A 23,620-nucleotide genomic window follows, 5' to 3' on the forward strand; every position below is an offset into this window, starting at 1 on the left:
GCTCCAGGTTCCAAGCTGTCAGCACAGAGCCCTACTCAGACTTCGAACTCAGGTCAGATCATGACCTGAGCTCATCCAACTGAGCCACCCAGGCACCCCAGAGCATAAATTTTTAAACACCGGATTTTTAATCATACTGTTAAAAATAAAAGAATAACACTGACCAACATTTCCTAAAACAGTGTGACAGAAATGTTGCTAACAACCATAACCTACTGAGTGTACAAAAGACAGATTTTAAAACACATGTAGCCAAAATGCAGCCCAGAAGGCCAATCAGCTAGTACACAGTGCAATGCTTATCATATACTGAGTGCTCAATACTTCTATATAAATAAAAATCTACATATAAAAGTATGTGTAGATTACTATTGCTTACCTTTTCATAATATCAAGGTTTTTTTTTTAAGTTTATTTATTTATTTTGAGGGAGAGAGAGCATGAGTGGGCGAGGGGAAGAGGGGGGAGAGAGAGAGAGAGAGAGAGAGAGAGAGAGAGAGAGAGAGAGAGAATCCCAAGCAGGCTCCATGCTATCATCACAGACCCAATGTGTGGCTTAAACCCACAAACTGTGGGATTGTGACAAGCTGAAATCAAGAGTTGGATGCTTAACCGACTGAGCCACCCAGATGCCCTCATACATGGAGATTGCATGCATGGATAACAAGACTCTTTGTTTTTTTATCTCTATGTGGTTCTTCTCAGTGTAAATTGATTTAATTCTTCATGGGACAAAATGGTTTACGGCTCCAGGTCAACTAAATGAAGATATAACTTTCTCTTTCAATTCTGAAAAATCTCCTCACTGTCACTAAATAAAGAAAACACAATTTCTTTTTAATATCCATATAGATCTCATCCCCAAACTTGAAAGTTTCGGGGTGCTTGGGTGGGTCAGTTGATGAAGTGTCTGACTTGGGCTCAGGTCATGATCTCGCGGTTCGTGAATTTAAGCCCCACGTCGGACTCTGTGCTGACAGCTCGGAGCCTGGAGCTGGCTTCAGATTCTGTGTCTCCCCCTCTCTCTGCCCCTCCCCAGCTCATGCTCTCTTTCTCTCTCTTAAAAAAAAAAAAAAAAAAAAAAAAATTCAAAAAAATTCAAAACTTGGAAGTTTTTTCAAACACGTATTTAGCAACCAAGGAGCTCCTTAAATCTTTTTGCCTACCATGACATGTCCCCCAAAGGTGTCATAATCAAAGAACTGGCACTGGTTTCCAGCGTAGCATGAGTGTTCCATTTCTCCTCGGATCACAACATTCCGGGTGAGAATTCCGACCTCTGCTCTCATGTCTACACCATCAGTGATCTCACCCATGTGCAGGAACTGAGGGGCTTCTGATTGATGTGGACAAGAGACAAAAAATATTAAAAAAAAAAAAAAAAAAAGAAAAGAAAACAGGAAACATATCAAAAAGACAGTCCTCTAACCACAGAATATAAGGAAGCAAGGCTGTTAAAGATCCTCAGTGTCAAAACCACACACAGACAAGGAGCTTAATCCTCTCCTGGATGGCACCAATATTCTGGAATCTACCTAAGTATCCACTCCCTCTCTCTTTCTTTCATTCTCTCTGGTTCCTGCCCATATGTTCTAGTTCTAATCCCTTGAGGACACATGAAGAATGAAATGCATGGTGAATCCAGATTAAAAGGAATGGTTTTGTAGATGTTGATAATGGGGTATCAAGTTGTTTTTGCTTTTACTTCAAACCTAAAGTAACATCCATTTAAACATTAGCAGTGCAAACATTACCAAGATTTTATAACATTTCATAAAATAAAATATCTTATTTTAATATTGATAAGCATTCTTTTAAATGTCCACCTTTATTAGAAGTCTAGAAACCCTTTAATAATGAGCTTTTCTCTGATGTTTTTATTACGTAAACTCAGGAAGGAAAAATACAAATAAATCAAGCAGTTAAGATCGTGGGAGATTCATTATCATGTAGACTTGTTAACAAGAGTGGGAATTTCCAAACAAAATTAATGCCAGATGGTATCATAGTTTTTTGGGTTTTGTTTTCCGCTTATGCTCTATAGTGTCAAGAAGGAAAAGTACAACACTGAGTGAAGCAGACACCAAGTCCCAAGTGAGCCAATCATCCTATTTTTTTTTTTAAAGCAAACCACAAAGCTCTAAATTACCCATGAGTGTGTGCCTATTAAATAGGTACTGTAAGCTCTCTTGTTTTATATCATAATTGTATATAATCTTGAGTACAGAAGGAAAATGATGTAAATAAGTGAAATGAATAATAAATTCCATAATTAAGGAAACACACGAACAAGCTTTGCCTATTACCTGCCTCAGGATAAGTGGCTGGTAAATGTCAGCCCTTCTTCCTAAATATGGCTTACAATACGGATCTCACTGCATATTCCTTTCATTCAAAAAACATTAGTCAAGACTGTGATTTAAAAAATGTACGAAAATACCTTTTTGGTTCTATTTTAAGTATTAGTGAAATGTTTGTTTTTGTTTTGCCAAGAAAGTAGGCACTCAAAAATCATGAGATTTTTTAAAAATTTTCTTTTAATGTTTATTTTAGAGAGAGACAGAACACAAGCAGGGGAGGGGCAAAGAGAGAGGGAGATAACAGAATGTGAAGCAGGCTCCAGGCTCTGAGCTGTCAGCACAGAGCCCGACGTGGGGCTCCAACCCACAAACTGTGAGATCATGACCTGAGCCGAAGTCCGAAGTTCAACCAACTAAGCCACTCAGGTGCCCCATGAGATTAGTTTTTTTAATTAAGAAGAGAAAGACTTCTATTTAAATATGAATCGGTTGATAATTGGCATTATTATTATTTGATAGCAGAAAATTAACAAGAAGTTGGATATGATCTTGGAGAAAAAAAAAACAATCCATGTAGTTGCTATATATATATATATACATATACATATAAATATATCTATAATTTTTTTTTTAACAAAGAAATAGCACAGAACACTAATTTGCCTGCAACACTACTGTTCAATGAGTACTATACTTTTTATCTAACATCCTCTGGGATCTAGTGTTCAAAGCACCCCACTGCTAAGATCTTCGATATCAAGATGATGATGGTGATGGTGATAATGCCTTGGGATGGGAGTGGTGGAAGGGGATCCAGGAATGCAAAGCCAAGAGAAGAGCGTTTGCCAAGAAGCATTCTAAGCAGTCGGATACCTTTGACTTTGACCTGGAAACGGCTGCACTCTGGACAGGGGAGAAGAGTGAACTCCTCTGCTTGGTACATAGAATAGTCTGTGCTTGCAACCACAATCTGGTCTCCAGGTTTCCAGCTACTAACATCATCCAGCAGATGAAGCTTCACTCCATCCACAACCTCCACCCGGAAACCTGAAAGAGAAACACCTAAAGGAAAAAGCAAGGAAGAAAATGATACATCAAAGGCATTTTTTTCCCGTAAAATCAATTTTCTCACTGATTCACATCAAAAGTTAAGACAGACACAAGTCAGTATGATTTCACCAGTGCTAACCATGTGCCAGTCATTCCGCAGATACTACTAATAAAAAGATGAACATGTACATCCCTGACTTCCAGGGTAGAGAGCCCCAGCACCCCGAACCATGATGAGACAGAAAATGTCACGCTTCGGTACCATTTCTTTTATAATTTTGAAGAAGCCTCTCGATCCCCAGATCTTTTGCTATACTTCAACTCAGTGCTAAAACTGGGGTGTCTGGGTGGCTCAGTTGGTTAAGCGCCCAACTCTTGGTTTCAGCTCAGGTCATGATCTCACAGTTCACGAGTTCGAGCCCAGCGTCGGGCTTTGTGCTGACAGCTCAGAGCCTGGAGCCTGCTTCGGATTCAGTGTCTCCCTCTCTCTCTGCTCCTCTCCTGCTCACACACACTCTCTCTCTCTCTCCCAAAAAATAAACATTAAAAAAAAAGAATAAAAGCTTGCCTCTGGCAATCTCTCTTTTCTGTGCCTTTGCTCAAGCTTCATTCTTCAGTTACAGCGTCCTTCCACTCTTAATTCACCAACCAAGATACTATCCATCTTACAAAAGTCATGCAAATCTTTTTCTTTTTTTTCCTTTAAGTTTATTTAAGTAACCTCCACCCAACGTGGGGCTCGAACTCACAACCCCAAGATCAAGAGCCACAAGCTCAACCGACTGAGCCAGTCAGGTGCCCCAAGATCAGACTAATCTTTAAAGACTTCCCAAACATCCTTGCTGGAAGCAACCTCTTTCTCCAGTATCCTTATTTTAGTGCTCCCTCTGGTGTTATCCACACCTTTCCAATGGAAGAACAGCTCCCTTCTTTGGAAGGTACATCTGTGAAGGCAGCAGAGTCCGTCCACCTGTGTATTCACTCCTCTTGCAAACTCAAAGATTTTTGCTGAAGAGATGAACATTCCCACTATGACCTGCAATGTCCCCCAGAGGTCACATGATAGATCCCCTGTCCAACTTGGCTCCTTCCCTGTGACTGTATCAACTATGCAGTCTACACAACCCAGGGACTACTAATCACTGATCTCTCCTAATACCTCCTTTTAAAACTCAAAGTTGATTCTCAATTAGGCAGACAAAACCTGAAAAGTTGATCCAACATCTTAACTTACTCTTTTACATGCAACCAAGTGTAGAAGCATTTCCTGGCTCTAAAGCATCTGTGATAAAATCTGCCATAAACCAAAGGTCGATTTAATGCAAATGTATACACACTAGATGCAAGCCACTTCATGCGACTGGTGGAGAAGGAAAAACAGCGCATCGCAAAGGTATCTGTGCACTCGTATCTGTACTCCACAACCATCCTTCCAGTTAACCACAACACTATTCGGGGGCTACTTTAAGATACTGACACCATGGGTCAATGACAGGAGTGAAGAAACACATTTATTTACTCAAGTTAGAGGAATCAAAAAGCGGGACATTCGGGCAGGGCACAAGGAATACTACAGACATCCTTACAATCTGGAGCCAGCTCTCCTGATACAACCTGGCCGTAACAAGTCTTAGATTCTGTTCCTTGAGATGCCAACATACCATGCATTTGTTTTTGCAAAGTACCAAAAGAAAAGTACCTTAAAAAATGTAAAGTAGCTTTCTTTTTTATATGTTTCTTGCATCCAGATACTAAAGCCTATAAAGTAATTTGGTCTAAATAAAAATAGTAATAATGACTCTAATAACAACAGCCGATAGTCGCTGGGACTTTACTCGCATAATAAATAACCTTTTATTGGGGCGCCTGGGTTGCTCAGTTGGTTAAGCATCTGACTTTAGCTTGGGTCAAGATCTCGTGGTCTGTGAGTTCGAGCCCTGGATCATGCTCTGTGCTGACAGCTCAGAGCCTGGAGCCTGCTTAGGATTCTGTGTCTCCCTCTCTCTGTCCCTCCCCCATCACACTCGGTTTCTCTCTCTCAAAAATAAATAAACATTTAAAAAATTATTTAAAAAAAACACTTTCATCAAAACAACTTTGAGAGGGGTAGCTGGCTGGCTCAGTCAATACAGCATGCAACTCCTGATCAGAGTCATGAGTTCAAGCCCCACACTGGGCACAGAGCCTACTTGAAAAAAATTAAAAATAAAAATAAACAACTTTGAGAGGCAGAAACCATTTTGTGTACTAAAGATGAAGAAATCTGAAAGAAGTCAGGGAGTCTGGAGAACAGCTAAAAAAATGGTACAGCCCACAAATGAATGCTCATTTAACTCCAGAGCCCAGTTTCCTAACTTCTTTATTATTCTGCCTTTCCAAGAATCCCAACAGGCAGGGTAAACACAAAGACAATCAAGAAGCTCAACAACAATGATTATCACTGACCAAATTTTCAGATTTTACCCCCAAAAATTTATCTAAAAAACAACTAAGAAACATTAATTTTTTTCACACAAAATTTTAAAAAATGCTTTCTAAAAAAGAGGACTGTACACAAATCCGTTTCAACTTAGAAGATCATTAGAGTTTGTTTTTAAAGAAAAAAGTCAGAAAGTTAGATGGGAAAGATCTGCATTATTCAATAATTTCTCACTTTTTCCTAGCTTTAGATGAAAATCCTGCCTAAGATTTCCTCCCATTAACACGAGTGAATTGGAAATAAGGGAGGAAATATGCTCATCCTTCTTGCTTCCTGGAGAGAATTTCCACCTCTTCCAGAAAGTAAGAGTCATTGCAAACACGGGCCTCAATATCCTACGACAGCTAGAATGTACCCTCTTCCAGAAATGAGTAGTCACTGAGAATGTGGAAACGAAAACAAAATTTTCCACAGAGGAAATGTTGACTCGAGGTTTGTCAGTAATTATCCTCTGCATGAACTCTCACTGGAAGCGTTTCCACTAAACCCTTCATGCAGGTTCAAATTCTTGCTAAGAAATGCTTCTCAGCCACCTATGCTTTTTGCCGGAGGCAACCATGATGGGGTAGAAAGCAGTAGTCTTGGGGCACCTGGGTGGCTCAGTCGGTTAAGCGTCTGACTCTTGGTTTGAGCTCAGGTCATGATCTCATGGTTTGTGGAATCAAGCCCCACATCGGGCTCCATGCTGACAGTGGGGAGCCTGCTTGGGATCCCTCTCTCCCTCTCTCTGCCCCTCCCCGCTCTCTCTGTCTTGAAATAAATAAATAAGCTTAAAAAAGAAAAAGAAAAAAAGCAAGCAAGCAAGCAGTTGTCTTGGAGGCAGAAAGCGGAGGCTCGATTCTTGCATCATCATCCATAACAGCTACCATTTCCTCACCCCAGGCCCGGAAGGCCGCTTAGAAGCAACATGTCAAAGTCTCTGTTACATACCAGGAACTCTATTTACCTGTTTATTTTAGAGCAAAAGACTTTCTCCCTTTAATTACAAAGATACAAGACACATGGTTATAACCCAAGTCATGTATGGATCGCCGTTAAAAGAGCTAACACCGTATGCTAACTATGCACGCTGTGCGAAGAACTTCACATCTTTCACATCTGATATTCACAGCGGCCCTGTGTGGTCGTTTCTCTTATTATCCCCACTTTTGAGATGAGGAAACCGAAGATTAGGAAGTTAAAGTCACACAGTAAGGGAAAGAGCTGGATGATGAACCCAGGCATTCTGTCTGCAGAAATCCATCTAAGTAAACATTTTCCTACATTGCTGCTCGAAACAGAGATGTGAGCCCTAAAATTACCTTTATGGGTAATAACGCACTTCCGAATTACTCATGTCATGTTAATTTCGGCATACTATTTGGCTGGAAAAGAAAGGTGGAGGGCAAGTACAAGAGGCTGCCAATCCATACTGGGCGCCAAAAAATCTGGCAGCAACATAGGTAAGTAAACACCCTTTTTTTTTTTAATGTTTACTTTTGAGGGACAGATGGGGGGGAGGGGAGACACTGAATCCGAAGCAGGCTCCAGGCTCTGAGCTGTCAGCACAGAGTCGGACACAGGGCTCGAACTCGCAAACCAGGAGATCATGACCTGAGCCAAAGTCAAACACTCAACCGACTGAGCCACCCAGGAGCCCCAGTAAATAAACATCCTTAAAGAAACAAGTCAGGAGTACCCAAAACACCCAGTGCTAGGCATTATTTAACAAATTATACTTCTTCTAAAAGGTGGATTCAAATATAAATCATGTTAAAGAAAATGTAAAGACTTAAGATAACTGAATAAAATGTTATTTAAAGAGAGGGAAACAGGTTGAAACAAAATGAACACTAGAGAAGAAAATATATACAAGATAAAAATTACTAGATTATGTGCACAAAAATAATCATCTCTGAATGACAGGATTAAAGCTTAATTTTTACTTTGTACTTTTCTGATCTGTTTGCAAGACATACGTATTAGTTGGATCATCAAGGAATAACTGCTAAGAAAACGGGAGGTTTGTTTGTATAGCCTGTGTCTAAAAGTAATATTTGCTGACATGTCTACATGAAGAGAAGATCCAAAGTACAAAATCATGTTCACTGTCACAGAGCACAACCAAAGGCAGTTCACCCGTCACATTTAGATTGGTCCAACTGGTACCAAATCCAGGAGACAAATCCATTTCTTTTTGTTTGTTTTTAATGTCTACTTATTTATTTATTTTGAAAGAGAGAGAGAGGGAGAGAGAGAGAGGTAGGGAGAGGCAGAGAGCGATGAAGAGAGAGAATCCCAAGCAGGCTCTGCACTGTCAGTGCAGAGCCCAACATGGGGCTCGATCTCATAAACCATGGGATCATGACTTGAGCTGAAATCAAGACTTTGGATGCTAACTGACTGAGTCACCCAGGCGCCCCAACAAATCCATTTCCAATGGTTAACCACACCTTATGACTCAAGAATCAAGAACAAAGTCCAGGTGGGAGTGGAGCACTAGAACAGGGCGTGCTCCCATCCAGTGAGAACTCTTGAGTTCTTGATCAAACACAGTAGGGAAACCATAGGTTTCATCTTCAGTCAGTTGAGAAACCTAATCAGACTGTCCTTCGAATACAATACCACCTAAAAACCAAAAACCAAACCCAAACAGTCTTTCACAATACTTACCAACGTCTTAGTCTAAGCTGTACTTGCTTACCTTCAATCCATTCACTGTAAGCCGTCACAGTGAACTTCTGACCATCCACAGTATAAAATTCTCTTTGGGCAAGAGCCTTCCCTCCACTGCTGTGATTTTCATAGTTCCTCACAGATTCATTGCAAGAAGCACTTCCACCATCAATGACACCAACCAAAGCCCATGCTTGCCTAGAAGGAAAAACACCATGAGCCTTATTTGTCATGGTACCAGTCCAGATCCCTGACACACGTGTTATGTCAGGTGCTGCTAAATGCTTGTATTTCATTTCTATCAATCCCTCTACTTCTTTTACCATGAGGTTGTAAGTCTAAACCTTGACTGAAGTAACCAACCTCACAGAAGGAAATGCACCTGGACTTTAAATCCTTTAAGTCGTTGGTGAAATACCAACGACTGGCACTAAGATTAATCACTGTCTTCCCTCCTCAATACACACCCGTTTGACACATCATTCTGGGCACAAACCCATGTATTTCCCTTCTTTTAAAATGTGTATTGCAGGCACCCTGATATTTATCGCAGCATTATCTACAACAGCCAAATTACGGAAACAGCCCAGCTGTCTAATGACTGATGAATGGATAAAGATTCGGTATATATGTATATGTACACACACACACACACACACACACACACACACACACACACACACACACAATGGAATATTACTCAGTCATTAAAAAGAATGAAATGTTGGCATTTGCAATGACATGGATGGAGCTAGAGAGTATTTTTCAAAGAGTTTTGTTTGCTTATTTATTTATTTTTATTTTTTAGAGAGAGAGTGTGCACACGCGTGAGCAGGGGAGAGGGGCAGAAGGAGAGAGAGAATCTTAAGTAGGCTCCACACTCAGTGCACAGCCCAACACTGGGCTCAATTGGACAACCTTGGGACCATGATCTGGGCCAAAATCAAAAGTGGGACACTCAACCAATTGAACTCTAGATGCCCCTAGAGAGTATTACGCTAAGTGAAATAAGTCAGTTAAAGAAAGACAAATCTCATATGATTTCACTCATATGTGGAATTTGAAAAACAAAACAAACATAGGGGAAAAACTAGAGAGAGGCACACCAAGAGACAGACTCTTAACTACCGAGAATGAACTGATGATTACCAGAGGGAGGTGGGTGGGGGGATGAGTGACATCAATGATTGGGGTTAAACAGCACACTTATGGTGATGAGCGCTGCTGGGTAATGTATGGAAGTGCAGAATCACTATATTGTGCACCTGAAGCTAATATTACACTGAATGTTAACTAACTGGAATTTAAATGAAAACTTCAAAAAGACAGAAAAGAAAAATGAACAATAAAATGAGTATCGCCTGCTGTCTTTTGAACTCTCGTTAATGTTCTCAAATCTGGCTGCATAATAGAGGCACATGGGAGATTTAGGAGTCCATCCATGCTCAGACCCAGCCCAGACTGATGACATCATCATCTCTCCAGGTGGGGCGTGGCCTTATTAGGTTTGTTAAAGTTTCCCAGGCGATTGGGATGTGCAACCAGACTTGAGAAACACTAAGTTGGAGAGTGGTTCTCACACTTTGATGTGCATCAGAACACCCGGAGGGTGTCAAACCAGATTGCCAGGCCCCACTCTCAGATTGCTTGGGCTTGGGCCAGAGCATTTGCATTTCTTTTTTTTTTTTTAATGTTTGTTTATTTTTGAGAGAGGGGGAGAGTGCAAGCTGTGGAAGGACAGAGAGAGAGGAAGATAAGAGGATTGGAAGCGGGCTCTGAGCTGACAGCAGGGAGCCTGATGGAGGGCTCAAATTCATGAACCATGAGATCATGACCTAAGCCAAAGCCAGAAGCTCTACTGACTGAGCCACCCAGGCATCCCTCAAGAATTTGCATTTCTATCAAGTGCCAAGGTGATGTTAAAGCTGCTGGTCTGGGGACCACATTGGGAACCCCTGAGTTAGTCACCAACCCTGACTGCACATCAAATGCCTGGCGGGGAGTAGGGGGTGGGAGGGGCCCATCCTTCAGAGATTCTGATGTAAAAATTTCTAGGTGGGCCCTGGGCATGGGATTTTTAAAAATTTCAGGAGTGCAGGGGCCCCTGGGTGGCTCAGTGAGTTGGGCGTCCGACTTTGGCTCAGGTCATGATCTCACAGCTTGTGGATTCAAGCCCCACGTTGGGCTCTGTGCTCACAGCTCAGAGCCTAGAGCCGGCTCCGGATTCTGTCTCCCAATCTCTCTGCCCCTCCCCTACTCACACTTGTCTCTCTCTCCTTTAAAAATGAATAAACATTTAAAATTTTTTTAATGTTTATTTATTATTTTTGAGAGACAAAGACACAGAGCATGAGCAGGAGAGAAGCAGAGAGAGAGGGAGACACAGAATCCGAAGCAGGCTCCAGGCCCTTGAGCTGTCAGCACAGAGCCCGATGCAGGGCTCAAAGTCACAAACCTTGAGATCATGACCTGAGCCGAAGTCGGATGCTTAACTGATGAGCCACCCAGACGCCCCATAAACATTTAAAAAATAAAAATAAAAATCTCAGGAGTGCAAAACTGAGAACCAATAGGTTACTGGTGTCTTAATAGGCTTAAATCCAAGTTGTATAATCACTCTCCAACAGATTTACATTTTTACATCTCTTTGAAAGCAACTGTGTTTGAAAATTCCATTTAATTTCATTTTGTTTCTGTAATAAACATTCCAGGGACTTGCTCAGACTTGTGGCCAAAATAAAAAAAGAACAAAGACAAAAAGCCAAAAAATGTGCCTTAAGACTCCAGGTTTAAAACACAGAAAGAAAAATGTCAATTTCCTACTCTGGGGGCCGGGGGGTGAAAATATATGTGTGTGTGTGTGTGTGTGTGTGTGTGTGTGTGTGTGTGTGTGTGTGTGTGTATGGAATGTAATCTATGTCAGACAGATGGCTGGATACTCACAGATAAAAGTCAACCAAAGCATGCCTACATCCTTATAAATTCCACACCTGCCCCGGCATGGATTAGCTACTTTTCAGCCGACTATGCTTTATAGCTCTATTTATATTCCTTGACACTGCACAAGGAATCAAATGCAGAATGTTTCAATTTATTATCTCCTATGTGAGAAGAAAGGAGAAGAAATATCAGAGGCTCCCTTTATTCACCAGAACTGCCTCAGCAACTATAAAACAATGCTCTATTCTACTGACATTATCTCCAAAACACTCCTACTTCCCTCCTCCACTTGAGGAAAATTTCAGCGCACCAGAACATTATCTTCAAAGGCGTATGTTTATGTGCATTGGAGATAATGTCAAAGCAATGGAACACTGGCAAAGGATCACAACCCAAATCCCTCTGTCAAATCAGCAGCACTATTTTAAGGGGGATTTAGAAACCAGGAGGGAAAGGAAACAAAAAAGGTCAAACGCAATATTCATAGCTAATGACCACACAAATCCAGAGAAACAATGGAGTAAAGAAACAGAGTTGTCATTCTGGCATTAATGGGTAATGAAACAAGCAGGTATCTAACTTTAAAAAAGATCATGTTTCCACTGCTAGGTCTAGAAGTTACAGAAATATATACACATGGGTTTCAGGAGATGGATAAAAGAACATTTGGAGAAGCACTTTTTATCGCAGAGGTTCAAAGTGGAAAACCTCCCAGATGTCCAGCAGTGAATACACTGTAGTACAGACATACATAACACTCAGGAACATAGAGTTGAGCAAAGAAGCCAGATGCAGAAGATGATACATTGTCTGCTTGCATTTGTATGAAGTCCAGGGTGGCTCAGTCCGTTGAGTGTCTGACTCTTGACTTTGGCTCAAGTCACGATCTCACGGTTCGTCGGATTGAGCCCAGCATCGGGCTCTGCACTGACATCTCGGAACCTGCTTGGGATTCTCTGTCTCTTCTCTCTGCCCTCCCCTGCTCTCTCTCTTTCTCTCCATCTCTCAAAATAAATAAACAAATTTAAAAATATATATATTGGGGCATTTGGGTGGCTCAGTCAATTGGGCATACGACTAAGGCTTGGGTCATGATCTCATGGTTTGTGGGTCCGAGGCCTGGGCTGGGCTCGGTGCTGACAGCTCAGAGCCTGGAGCCTGCTTCTGATTCTGTGTCTCCTCTCTCTGCCCCTCCCCTGCTCATGCTCTGTGTCTCTGTACTCTCTCAAAAATAAACATTAAAAAAAAATATTTTTAGTATATATTATATGAAGCCCAGAAACAGGCAAACCTAAACTTTCATATTCTCCACAAATTCATATGCATGGTGACCTTTGGTGAGCAGAGAGAGTGATTGGTGAAAAGGAGGAAACAGCAAGGGCACTGCCAGGCCACTGGCAGTTGTTCTATTTCTGACCTGGTAGGTGGCTATCCAGGTATCACATTGTGATAAGTCATTAAACTCTGCATTCCTGTTTTTTGGCACTTTTCTGCATGTGTATTATATTTAAAATCATAATTTTTTTAAAAACCCATCTCCTGCTCTTCTCCACCTCCCACTGCCTACACAGCATCCTCCTACACTCCCCTCAGGTGTCTCACCTTTGGGAAGCCTCCCCAGATTCCCCAGGCCGATCTGGGGGCTCCCTCTATTTTACACTCCCATTACAGCCTGTCAGCAAGAGTCTCACTGTCTAGTTTGGTGTGTTTCTCCACTGGATTGAACGAGGGCTCTGAGGCTGTGTTCTTTCCTCTAAGCACCTGTGGGTACCCAGTACTCGGCATCTCCTCAATATTCCCTGGGTGAATAAAACGGATTTAAAAAGCATTACAGGGGCACCAGGGATGCTGGGGTTAAGCATCTGACTCTTCATATCGGCTCAGGTCATGATCCCAGGGTCACAGGATCAAGCCCCACACCAGGCACTGCTCTGGGCACGGAGTCTGCTTGGGATTCTCTCTGCCCCTATCCCGCTCACGCACGCTCACTTTCTCTCTCTCAAAAATAAATAAACTGATGGTTGAAGGGGGGTGGAAGGGAGGGGAAAGTGGGTGATGGGTATTGAGGAGGGCACCTGTGGGGATGAGCACTGGGTGTTGTATGGAAACCAATTTGACAATAAATTTCATATTTAAATAAATAAATAAATAAGCATTAAATTGTTTTTAAAAAGCATTACACACACTTTTCTTCTTTAATTTCGTCTTAACTTTCTCTAGAAATTCTACAGGTAATATCCCATTCCAACACCCAATCAAAGGAAAATAATAACTACATCACTCAACCATCCAAGGAAAAAATAACCAGATCATGTCAACCTGTGAGTTTTAAAGTCCTCTTAACTTTTTACAGCAGATACTCTCCAACTTCACTAAGAACAGTAAGCAGGATTAAAACTTCCGTTTTTTGAATTGAAAGCGGAGCCAGCTACTTCCCCCAGACTCAGGGCTGCGTTAGGAAGTCACGGTAACCAGAGCACGGCACGAGAGCCATCGGCAGGAGAAATGAATCCCGCTCGCGGATGGGCTTCCAGGCCCCTCCAGCTTGTCGCTCCCTCACACGTGCCAGGGCTCCACAGGCCTGCGCCAATCAAGCCGAAGGACTCAAACCAGCGTGCAGAGGAGTCCAGAAAAAGAAACAGAAAACCGTGCGTGTTCCACAGGCTTTTCAGATAACTTTCACACCTCAGCGTGGGATCGGGGCCCCAACGAGCCTGAGTTTCATGTGGTTTTCGAAAGGTAACGAAAGAGGGAAGTAAACTGGCCTTGAACTGCCTGCCAATTTCTCAGTACCACATTTCTGTTCCTAAGTTTCCACAAGCCTGGTGCTACGGCTCACAAAGTGCTTCGTAAACCAAAGCCAAGAAGAGAGCTTTGCTAACCAGCGTCCCGTCCTCCATCCCGTCGTTTCACAGCACGAGGTAACCAGACCTGCAACCGGTAGCTGCCATTCTGACGACTGAAGACAGTCTATGGAGTGATGTGTCCCTTTCTCCACCCCCCTCTCATGTCACACAGATAACAGACTCGAACACATAGCTGGGAAGGAAAGTAAAAGGTATGCCCACCTGTAGCCCAGTCCCTGGATGAGCTTACTTCCCAGCCGGTCCTGGATCATTTGTATGGTTCCTTGTAAGAGGCTCTTGGCTGCCGAATCTCCAACGGCGATAGCAACAATCCGGCCTGGATCCTGGATTCTCAGAAGTTCCTGAAGCCGTCTACTCTCATTGTGGTATTCGTGGGTATCAAACTTCTCACTTTCCAAAATTTTGGCCGTGTCTTGGTCGATGATCCTCACATTAAGGCCTCTAGAAAAGTCCTTTTCAAAGGCATACGACCCAAAGGTCAAGCCCGAGGAATGCAGAGTTCTCGCCAACAACGTCCATGATACTGTCTGCGCCCCGTGGATCTCCAGTGTCCCGCCAGCTTCCACACCAATAAATTTTTTGCCAAATGTTGGCATACTTTCACCTTCATCTGACTTGCCATACAAGGCAATTGTCGCCTTGGATTTATAGCGGCATTTTTCTGCTCCAATATGAAGCGCCCCACCATCCTTGATCAGGATGTAACGAGTCCTCAAAGTAATATTTCTGGATCCATCTTTATCATCCCCAAACACAAGCAATCCTGCAAGGAACAACACTAGTGTAAGCCAACCTCTGAAACATCTCTCTGGGATACAGAGAAATAGAGTTTACTTTAAGGCAGTTAATGCAGGATAGGAGAACTCTTCTGCAATTGAGTTGGGAAAAAAAATTCATTACGAGTCTGTTTAGAAAATTAAGCCTGTTTGGGGGCACCTGGGTGGCTCAGTCAGCTGAGCGTCCGACTTTGGCTTGTGATCTCGCGGTCTGTGAGTTTGAGCCCCGCATCGGGCTCTCTGCTGACAGCTCAGAGCCTGGAGCCTGCTTCCGATTCTGTGTCTCCCTCTCTCTCTGTCGTCCCCCTGCCTCCCCTCCCCTCCCCCCCCCCCCCCCCCCGGCTCATGCTCTGTCTCTCTCTCTGTGTCAAAAATAAACATTAAAAAAAAAATTTAAAAACATCAAAGGAAGGGGTAACCTCACGGCTACCATAGGCAGGGACCTTTCTTTACCTCCATCCTGAATGACTACAGAATTCACCGTGGCATCTGACGTCAGACGGAACATATCTCCCTCCTTGATTACAACTTGCTTGGCAGAATCTTGTCCTGGATCCCAGTTCCTGAGACGTGGGTTTTGATCTGGGCAATTCTCTACAAGCAATGCAACATCAGTAGCCATCAATGCAACAAAATTCACGAATGCTTTTAGCCAGGTCCAAGTTCTATCATTTACGGCAATTTGCAAGGGATGGGCGGACCTGTTTTAACTTCCTGCCGTAAGGATGGAAATCCCATCCCGTTTCACCCAGCAGATACGTCAACACATATCTACTTCAACACATTCAAAAAGTTTCACCATGAAACTAAGTCGCTATCATCTGGTTTGGGTCAAACTCTACAAGGTAAACAAGGAGTTCCTCTGAATTATCGACTCTGGAAATAAATGAACAATACAAAACAAAACTGTGAATTGCTCTCAGACCTACACTAGGAAGGTGTTTTAGAAAACCAGTATTCACAACATACTGGTAAGTAAAAATTGGAAACTGCTAATAGGTATATCAGGTCTTCCCAAGTTCCCTGTGCACAGTGAAGCATAGCATAGGCGATAAAAGCACCTCTATCACCCCACAGGCAGCAGCTAATACCAGCTATCTTCAGACATGTGCGCTTTCCCAATGAAACTGCCAGAGGCAGACGGCCAAAGACATGACTTCTCATTTTCAGAGATGAGGAAACTACAGATCAGAGAAGTCAAATCCAAGATGACTCAGCAAGTTGAGTGATATTCAAGTTCCCCCTTACGAAAGAAATGAGGTTTACTGGACATGCTGTGTTTCTTTACTAAATTAGAATGTGCCTCTCGAATGGGCGACGAGGAAAACATGAAAGCATTGCAACAGCTATTTAATGCAAGAGAACTTCAGCTGCTGCTATAATTTGGAAGAAGGGGGAGGGAGGAGCAGGAATCACACTGGTTTTGATCAACTAATGACCACATATTTACTGAGGATCAATGTGTTCACTTTGTACTAGCTATTGTAAAATTTATAAAGCAAAGAATGAACTCTATTAAGCATAGAATGAACTGCAAAGGTTATACTCTACTAGGAGAAAAGTCACCAGGTAGGAAATAACTCCATATTGAACAATGTGGTACTCACTTGATGTGCCAATGAGCTCAGAGGGGTTGGCTGGAATAACTGAGACAGTTTCAATGGAACACAGGGACACTAGACCTGGACCCCCAAAGGGCAGACAGTACTTAAGTAAGAGGAGCACGAAGGTGGGAGAAGCAAGCGCCCCTTGCTGTCCAAGTCCATTGGCTGCTCAGTTAAAAGAGCCCATGTTTAAACTCAAAGTAGAGGGGCGCCTGGGTGGCTCAGTCGGTTAAGCGTCCGACTTCGGCTCAGGTTACGATTTCGCAGTCCGTGAGTTCGAGCCCCATGTCGGGCTCTAGGCTGATGGCTCGGAGCCTGGAGCCTGCTTCCGAGTCTGTGTCTCCCTCTCTCTCTGCCCCTCCCCCGTTCATGCTCTGTCTCTCTCTGTCTCAAAAATAAATAAACGTTAAAAAAAAAAATTAAAAAAAAAAAAAAAACTCAAAGTAGAGACAGGCAAGGAAGGTGTACTTGGGAATCGTATGAAAGTGGAAGGGGCATGTTGGGAAATAACATGAGAAAAGCCTGAGGAAGCATGAGGAAAAGTAGGCTGAGTGCAGCACGAAGACATTTTTTATAGAAAGAAAATTCTGATTCCTCGTTTTTGAATTACACAACACTCAAGGCAAACATCTTATTTCTAAGCACGGGTGTTGACCTAGGCTTACGCTTTCTCTTTGACAGTAACTCCTGCAGTTACAATTAGCCTCGCTGGTTAAGACCTTGGCAATTAACCATTAAGTCCTTGGCAATTTCTCATGGAACTTTTCTCAGAGAAGTTTCATAATCACCAATATTTAATTCAGATAAATCAGTCATCATCACTATTATACTAGAAATAATCCTTAAATGTCTCTTTCCATTAAGAAAACAAGAACTCTCTTGGGAATGCAAACTGGTGCAGCCACTCTGGAAAACAGTATGGAGGTTCCTCAAAAAACTAAAAATAGAACTACCCTACGACCCAGCAATTGCACTACTAGGCATTTATCCATGGAATACAGGTGTGCTATTTTGAAGGGACACATGCACCCCGATGTTTATTTTTTTTTTTCAACGTTTATTTATTTTTGGGACAGAGAGAGAGACAGAGCATGACCGGGGGAGGGGCAGAGAGAGAGGGAGACACAGAATCGGAAACAGGCTCCAGGCTCTGAGCCATCAGCCCAGAGCCCGACGCGGGGCTCGAACCCACGGACCGCGAGATCGTGACCTGGCTGAAGTCGGACGCTTAACCGACTGCGCCACCCAGGCGCCCCAACACCCCGATGTTTATAGCAGCACTATCGACAATAGCCAAAGTATGGAAAGAGCCCAAATGTCCATCGATGGATGAATGGATAAAGAAAATGTGGGCACATATATATATATATATATATATATATATATATATATATATATATACACACACACACAGTGGAGTATTACTCGGCAATCAAAAAGAATGAAATTTTGCCATTTGCAACTACGTGGATGGAACTGGAGGGTATTATGCTAAGTGAAATTAGTCAGTCAGAGAAAGACAAAAATCATATGACTTCACTCATATGAGGACTTTAAGAGACAAAACAGATGAACATAAGGGAAGGGAAACAAAAATAATATAAAAACAGGGAGGGAGACAAAACAGAAGAGACTCATAAATGTGGAGAACAAACTGAGGGTTACAGGAGGGGTTGTAGGAGGGGGGGATGCGCTCAATGGGTAAGGGGCGCTAAGGAATCCACTCCTGAAATCATTGTTGCACTATATGCTAACTAATTTGGATGTAAATTTTAAAAAATAAAAAATAAAATTAAAAAAAATCAAGATTCAAAGAAAAAAGAAAACAAGAACTCTCTTGAATGTGTTCTGACTTTAAGGGTTTCTTAAACTTCTGTCTTCCCATAAAACATCTAGCTGGAACTCCCCATGATGTTATATCACAAGCAAATGTATGCCCCAGACAACAGGCCTGTACCCAGCCACTGAGAAGGAAATCTGGTCTGTGTAGGGCCCACTAAATGGTTATATAATTTCTCTTCATCTTTTAAAATTATTCCCCAGGAAGCACGCTTCCTCAGGAACCATCACCAGAAATCCTAGTCTATTTCCCTCTAGTAAAGTACACTTAATGAGAAAATACGTGGTCTGCAGAAAGGACTGACAAATAGCTCAGCGGCCCTGCCTTTCTGGCTGCCCACTGTTGAGCTGTGGGTGCATTATCAAGGTTCTGGAACAGCAATAACCACAGCGAGGCGGACCCTGGAAGATGTCAGCATACCACATATTTCCACTGAAGTTCTGCACTTTTACTGCCAAAATGTGAAGCTGAGGAATGTTGATTCAAAGGAACCACATCAGTAATTCAATGTCTTAGATGGAATATTAAAAGGTCAATTAAAGCCAGAGGTTTCACCTCTGATTTTCCCTGAATCTAGCATCTCTTTACTGCAGATTACTTGGGAAGAATGAATCAATGGCAGTGAACTTGGTTATTCTGCTGGAGAAAAGGGGAGAGAAAGTCAATGCTAAGAGCCAATCAATAGAGAGCAGTGTCACAAATTCATTATGTGATCTACTGGTCTGGTTAGCAAAGACATTGCTATGAACACCCCTCTGTCTCTCTCTCTCTCTCTTTAAACGCTTATTTATTTTTGAGAAAGAGAGAGACGAACATGAGCGGGAGAGGGGCAGAGAGCAAGGGAGACACAGAATCCAAAGCAGGCTCCTGGCTCTGAGCTGTCAGCACGGAGCCCAATGCGGGGCTCAAACCCACGAACCATAAGATCATGATGTGAGCCAAAGTCAGATACTTAATCGACCGAGACACCAAGGCGCCCCTGAACATCTCCCTTACTTCAGGTCTATTTTCTTAGAAGCATTGACACAATCTCTCCCAGGACTTTCAAGCCTGTAAAACCCCTAAAGCACCCATGGAAACTAAATAAAATAGTATTTGTAAGTTTTATAAGTGATGAAGTGTTTCTCAAATTGTTACATTCATTTAAGGAGGCACCTAATTTGACAAAAATCTGTTGTAGATAGTAAAAAAAAATTTTAAAGCAGGCAAAAATGTGCCCAATCCATTGTTATGGTCTGCTTCTCCTGAGACAGTCCTGAGCCCTCTGATTTTTGGACTGATGGATGAGATTCTATCATGAGGTTCTATCATGAGATTCTTGGTACTATATTGAGGCTGACTGGGCAATGAATTTCTTCAAAACCATTCAAAGTATTGATATATTACCAACTTGAAAAGCAAAGACCATATAAAAAACTAAAACCTCCCACATGCTATTTAACTATGAAGTAATGAGTGATTTATAGATAAATGTACTGGAACTTAAAACTCCTAATGGATGTTTTCTTTTGGGGATAAACATTGTTCCTCAAAAATATTTGAAGCTTCTTTTTGTCTCTTTGTCTCCCAGCTGGTTTCAAACCACAGAACACAAATCTTAGTATTTTCACTCATTTTTTTTTTTTTTTTTGTAGTAAAATGTAGGGGCGCCTGGCTGGCTCAGTTGGAAGAGAGTGTTACTCGATCCCAGGGTTGTGAGTTTAAGCCCCACACTAGGTATAGAGATTACTTAAAAATGAAATCTTAGGGGTGCCTGGGTGACTCAGTCGGCTAAGTGTCTGACTCTTAATTTTGGCTCAGGTCATGGTCTCACAGTTAATGGGATCAAGCCCTGTGTCAGGCTTGGCACTCACAGCACGGAGCCTGCTTGGGATTCTCTCTCTCCCTCTCTTTCTGCCCCTCCCCCACTCACACGTGCGAGCTCTCTCTCTCAAAATAAATAAACATTTAAAAAAAATGAAATCTTGGGGCGCCTGGGTGGCGCAGTCGGTTAAGCCTCCGACTTCAGCCAGGTCACGATCTCGCGGTCCGTGAGTTCGAGCCCCGCGTCGGGCTCTGGGCTGATGGCTCAGAGCCTGGAGCCTGTTTCCGATTCTGTGTCTCCCTCTCTCTCTGCCCCTCCCCCGTTCATGCTCTGTCTCTCTCTGTCCCAAAAATAAACGTTGGAAAAAAAAAAAAAATTTAAAAAAAAAAAATAATAAAATAAATGAAATCTTATGGGACGCCTGGGTGGCGCAGTCGGTTAAGCGTCCGACTTCAGCCAGGTCACGATCTCGCGGTCCGGGAGTTCGAGCCCCGCGTCGGGCTCTGGGCTGACGGCTCAGAGCCTGGAGCCTGTTTCCGGTTCTGTGTCTCTCTCTCTCTCTGCCCCTCCCCCGTTCATGCTCTGTCTCTCTCTGTCCCAAAAATAAATAAACGTTGGGAAAAAAAAAAATTAAAAAAAAAAAGAAATCTTAAAAGAAAAAAGAACAAATGTAGTTTTATCATTACACTTAGTCATTTTTATCACTAAAAACCTCTGGCAGTCAGACAATCATACCCACCACAAAGGATGAAGTCGCAGTAACACAAGAATTCTGCCAAAGTGGCAGAATGGGCAGGAAGGGCAATCCTTTAAGCGTGTCATGGCCACGGATTCCTTTAACAATTGCTTCCATAAGCAGCTACAACTCCTGTTCTCTAATTATACTTTAATTCGCTAGAGCCAAGTGAAGATATCACAAGGCTTTCTTTTTAATTTCATTCTGCTATTTCCTTCCCTCTTCCTTCTCCTGCACTGGGTCGTCTGTACACGTGCGTGTCCACACGTGCGCACTTACCATCTGGGGCGTATTTTGAGGATATGCCTAAAATGACCGCGAGTGCAACGAAAAATGAGAAACTAGTGATGGCGAAGCAAATGAAAGTATTTTTGTGCCTCTTCTGCTTTCGGCTCTCTCTCTGGGCCTGCTGCTCTTCAGGTGAGAAAGCAAAGGTGGCCCGGGCTTCCTGTCTGACGGAGGTCAATTTGGCTGAAGCTTGGCTCTTTGGAGGAGGAGGGGGACGCAGCGGCACAACCTTCCCGGGAACATAGCCAGACGAGCGATGGCCGTTTCCGTTCTGAGGTTGCAGGAAAGCAGGGGGCTGTCCCCTGGAATCAGTGGCATGCATGATACACTGTCACTGTGAAAAGAAGAAAATTACGGTTCAGAAATGTGAGAATTGTGATGGTTTTATTAAGCGTCTTTGGTGGTGGCCAAATCACGTAACATAAAACGTGCCATCTTAACCACGTTTCAGTGCACAGTTCAGGGGCATTAAGTGCCTTCAGCGGTTGTACAACCGTTATCACCATCCATCTCCAGGACTTTTTCATCATCCCACACAGAAACTCTACAGCCATTAAGCAAGAATTGCCCATTCCTCCCTGGTAACCACTGTAATGACTTTGAAAACATCGAGTCAGCCTACATCCCTGATATAACCACCAATTGTTTTCTAATGCTCCTGCTTTTTTAAAAAAAATGTGTAATGTTTTATTTATTTTTGAGAGAGAGGGCACGAGTGGGGGAGAGGCAGGGAGAGGGAGACACAGAATCCGAAGCAGGTTCCAAGCTCTGAGTTGTCAGCACAGAGCCCGACGTGGGGCTGGCACTCATGAACCTGAGATCATGACCTGAGCCAGAGTCAGACACTAAACCAACTGAGCCACCCAGGTGCCCCGTAATGCTCCTGCTTCTTGACCCTGGTGGCACCTTATAATCACCCTCTAACATTAATGCCCAGTGCCACACCCCAAACAATCAAGTCGGGATCCAAGCATCTCTATCTTTTAAATGTCACCTGAGTAATTCTATCAAGAACTTGGTTGAGAGCCGCTCTTCAGAGGCAACTGTTCTCAGTTTTCATTGTACAAAAAAGAATCACCAGGGATGTTTGTTAAAAACGTAGATTCCTGGGTTCTCCACTCCAGTGATTCCAGCTCAACTCGTGCAAAGAGGGCCGTGGATTTTACATTTTTAAAACACACCCTGGTGACACTAAAGCAAGTGGTCACACTTTTTGAGGAGCATTACTGTAAGCCCTTCAAACCGAACTTAAAGTCCATGCATCATATGAAGACCGTAAGTTGGCCCTAACAAGTTCCAATAGACAAGCTTTCATGTTTAGGTGTTCGATTTCCCCACCAGATTTTTCTTTCAGCGAAGCAACTTAAGTATTTCTACCTGTTATCACTTAACTATAGGCTATGAGTTCATTTAGTGAGAAAACCTAAAGTCTACATTAGCTGGTTTAAAAAGAGACAACGGGGGGCGCCTGGGTGGCGCAGTCGGTTAAGCGTCCGACTTCAGCCAGGTCACGATCTCGCGGTCCGTGAGTTCGAGCCCCGCGTCGGGCTCTGGGCTGATGGCTCGGAGCCTGGAGCCTGTTTCCGATTCTGTGTCTCCCTCTCTCTCTGCCCCTCCCCCGTTCATGCTCTGTCTCTCTCTGTCCCCAAAATAAATAAACGTTGAAAAAAAATTTAAAAAGAGACAACGGGCTCTTTAGGGCACCTGGGTGGCTCAGTCAGTTAAGTGTCCGACTTCAGCTAAGGTCATGATCTCATGGTTCAAGAGTTCAAGTCCCATATCAGGCTCTCCACTGTCAACTTGGAGCCTGCTTCAGATCTTCTGTCCTCCCCTGTCTCTGCACCTCCCCTGCTCTGTCTCTTTCTCTTTCTTTATCAACATTAAAATAAATACACATTAAACATTTTTAAAAAGAGAGAGAGAGAGACAACAGGCCCAAAATGGAGTCCCTTATGCTAAGGCCACGTCACCAAACCGAGACTTAACAACGAACCCAATTGCAGTTCAGCCTCTCTCAGGAATATAACCTTTAACCAACCTTTAACCAACCTGGTCAGCACTGGCAAGGTAATCTTCCTGACAAACCACTGCCTTCCCCCAAAGGAAGATACCTTGCCTGAAACAATACACTCTTTGCTAAAAACTTTTTCTGCTCCCTCTGCCTGTAAAAGCCTTCCATTTGGTACAGCTCCTAGAAGCCCCTCTCTACCTGCTAACATGAGATGCTGCCTGATTCATCAATCATTAAGTAAAGCCAATTAGATCTTCAAACTCACTCAAC

General features: G+C 42.9%; 1 protein-coding gene across 1 annotated transcript in view; it reads right to left on the minus strand.

The window, feature by feature from the left end:
• The window catches only part of CEMIP2 (cell migration inducing hyaluronidase 2), an 86,853-nt gene that overhangs the window by 45,169 nt on the left and 18,064 nt on the right, over positions 1-23,620 (minus strand). Inside the window, exons 2-7 of the mRNA XM_086685002.1 lie at positions 21,331-21,673; positions 15,521-15,661; positions 14,493-15,054; positions 8,513-8,682; positions 3,174-3,362; positions 1,167-1,336 (exon numbers count right to left, since the gene is read on the minus strand). Of these exons, the coding sequence (XP_086541128.1) occupies positions 1,167-1,336; positions 3,174-3,362; positions 8,513-8,682; positions 14,493-15,054; positions 15,521-15,661; positions 21,331-21,661 (1,563 nt within the window). The 5' untranslated portion in view covers positions 21,662-21,673. The remainder of the gene's footprint in view (positions 1-1,166; positions 1,337-3,173; positions 3,363-8,512; positions 8,683-14,492; positions 15,055-15,520; positions 15,662-21,330; positions 21,674-23,620) is intronic.

This window comes from Puma concolor, chromosome D4 (genome assembly GCF_028749965.1).
Source record: "Puma concolor isolate L17-30 chromosome D4, mPumCon1.1.hap2, whole genome shotgun sequence".
In the NCBI taxonomy this organism is placed as follows: domain Eukaryota; kingdom Metazoa; phylum Chordata; class Mammalia; order Carnivora; family Felidae; genus Puma; species Puma concolor.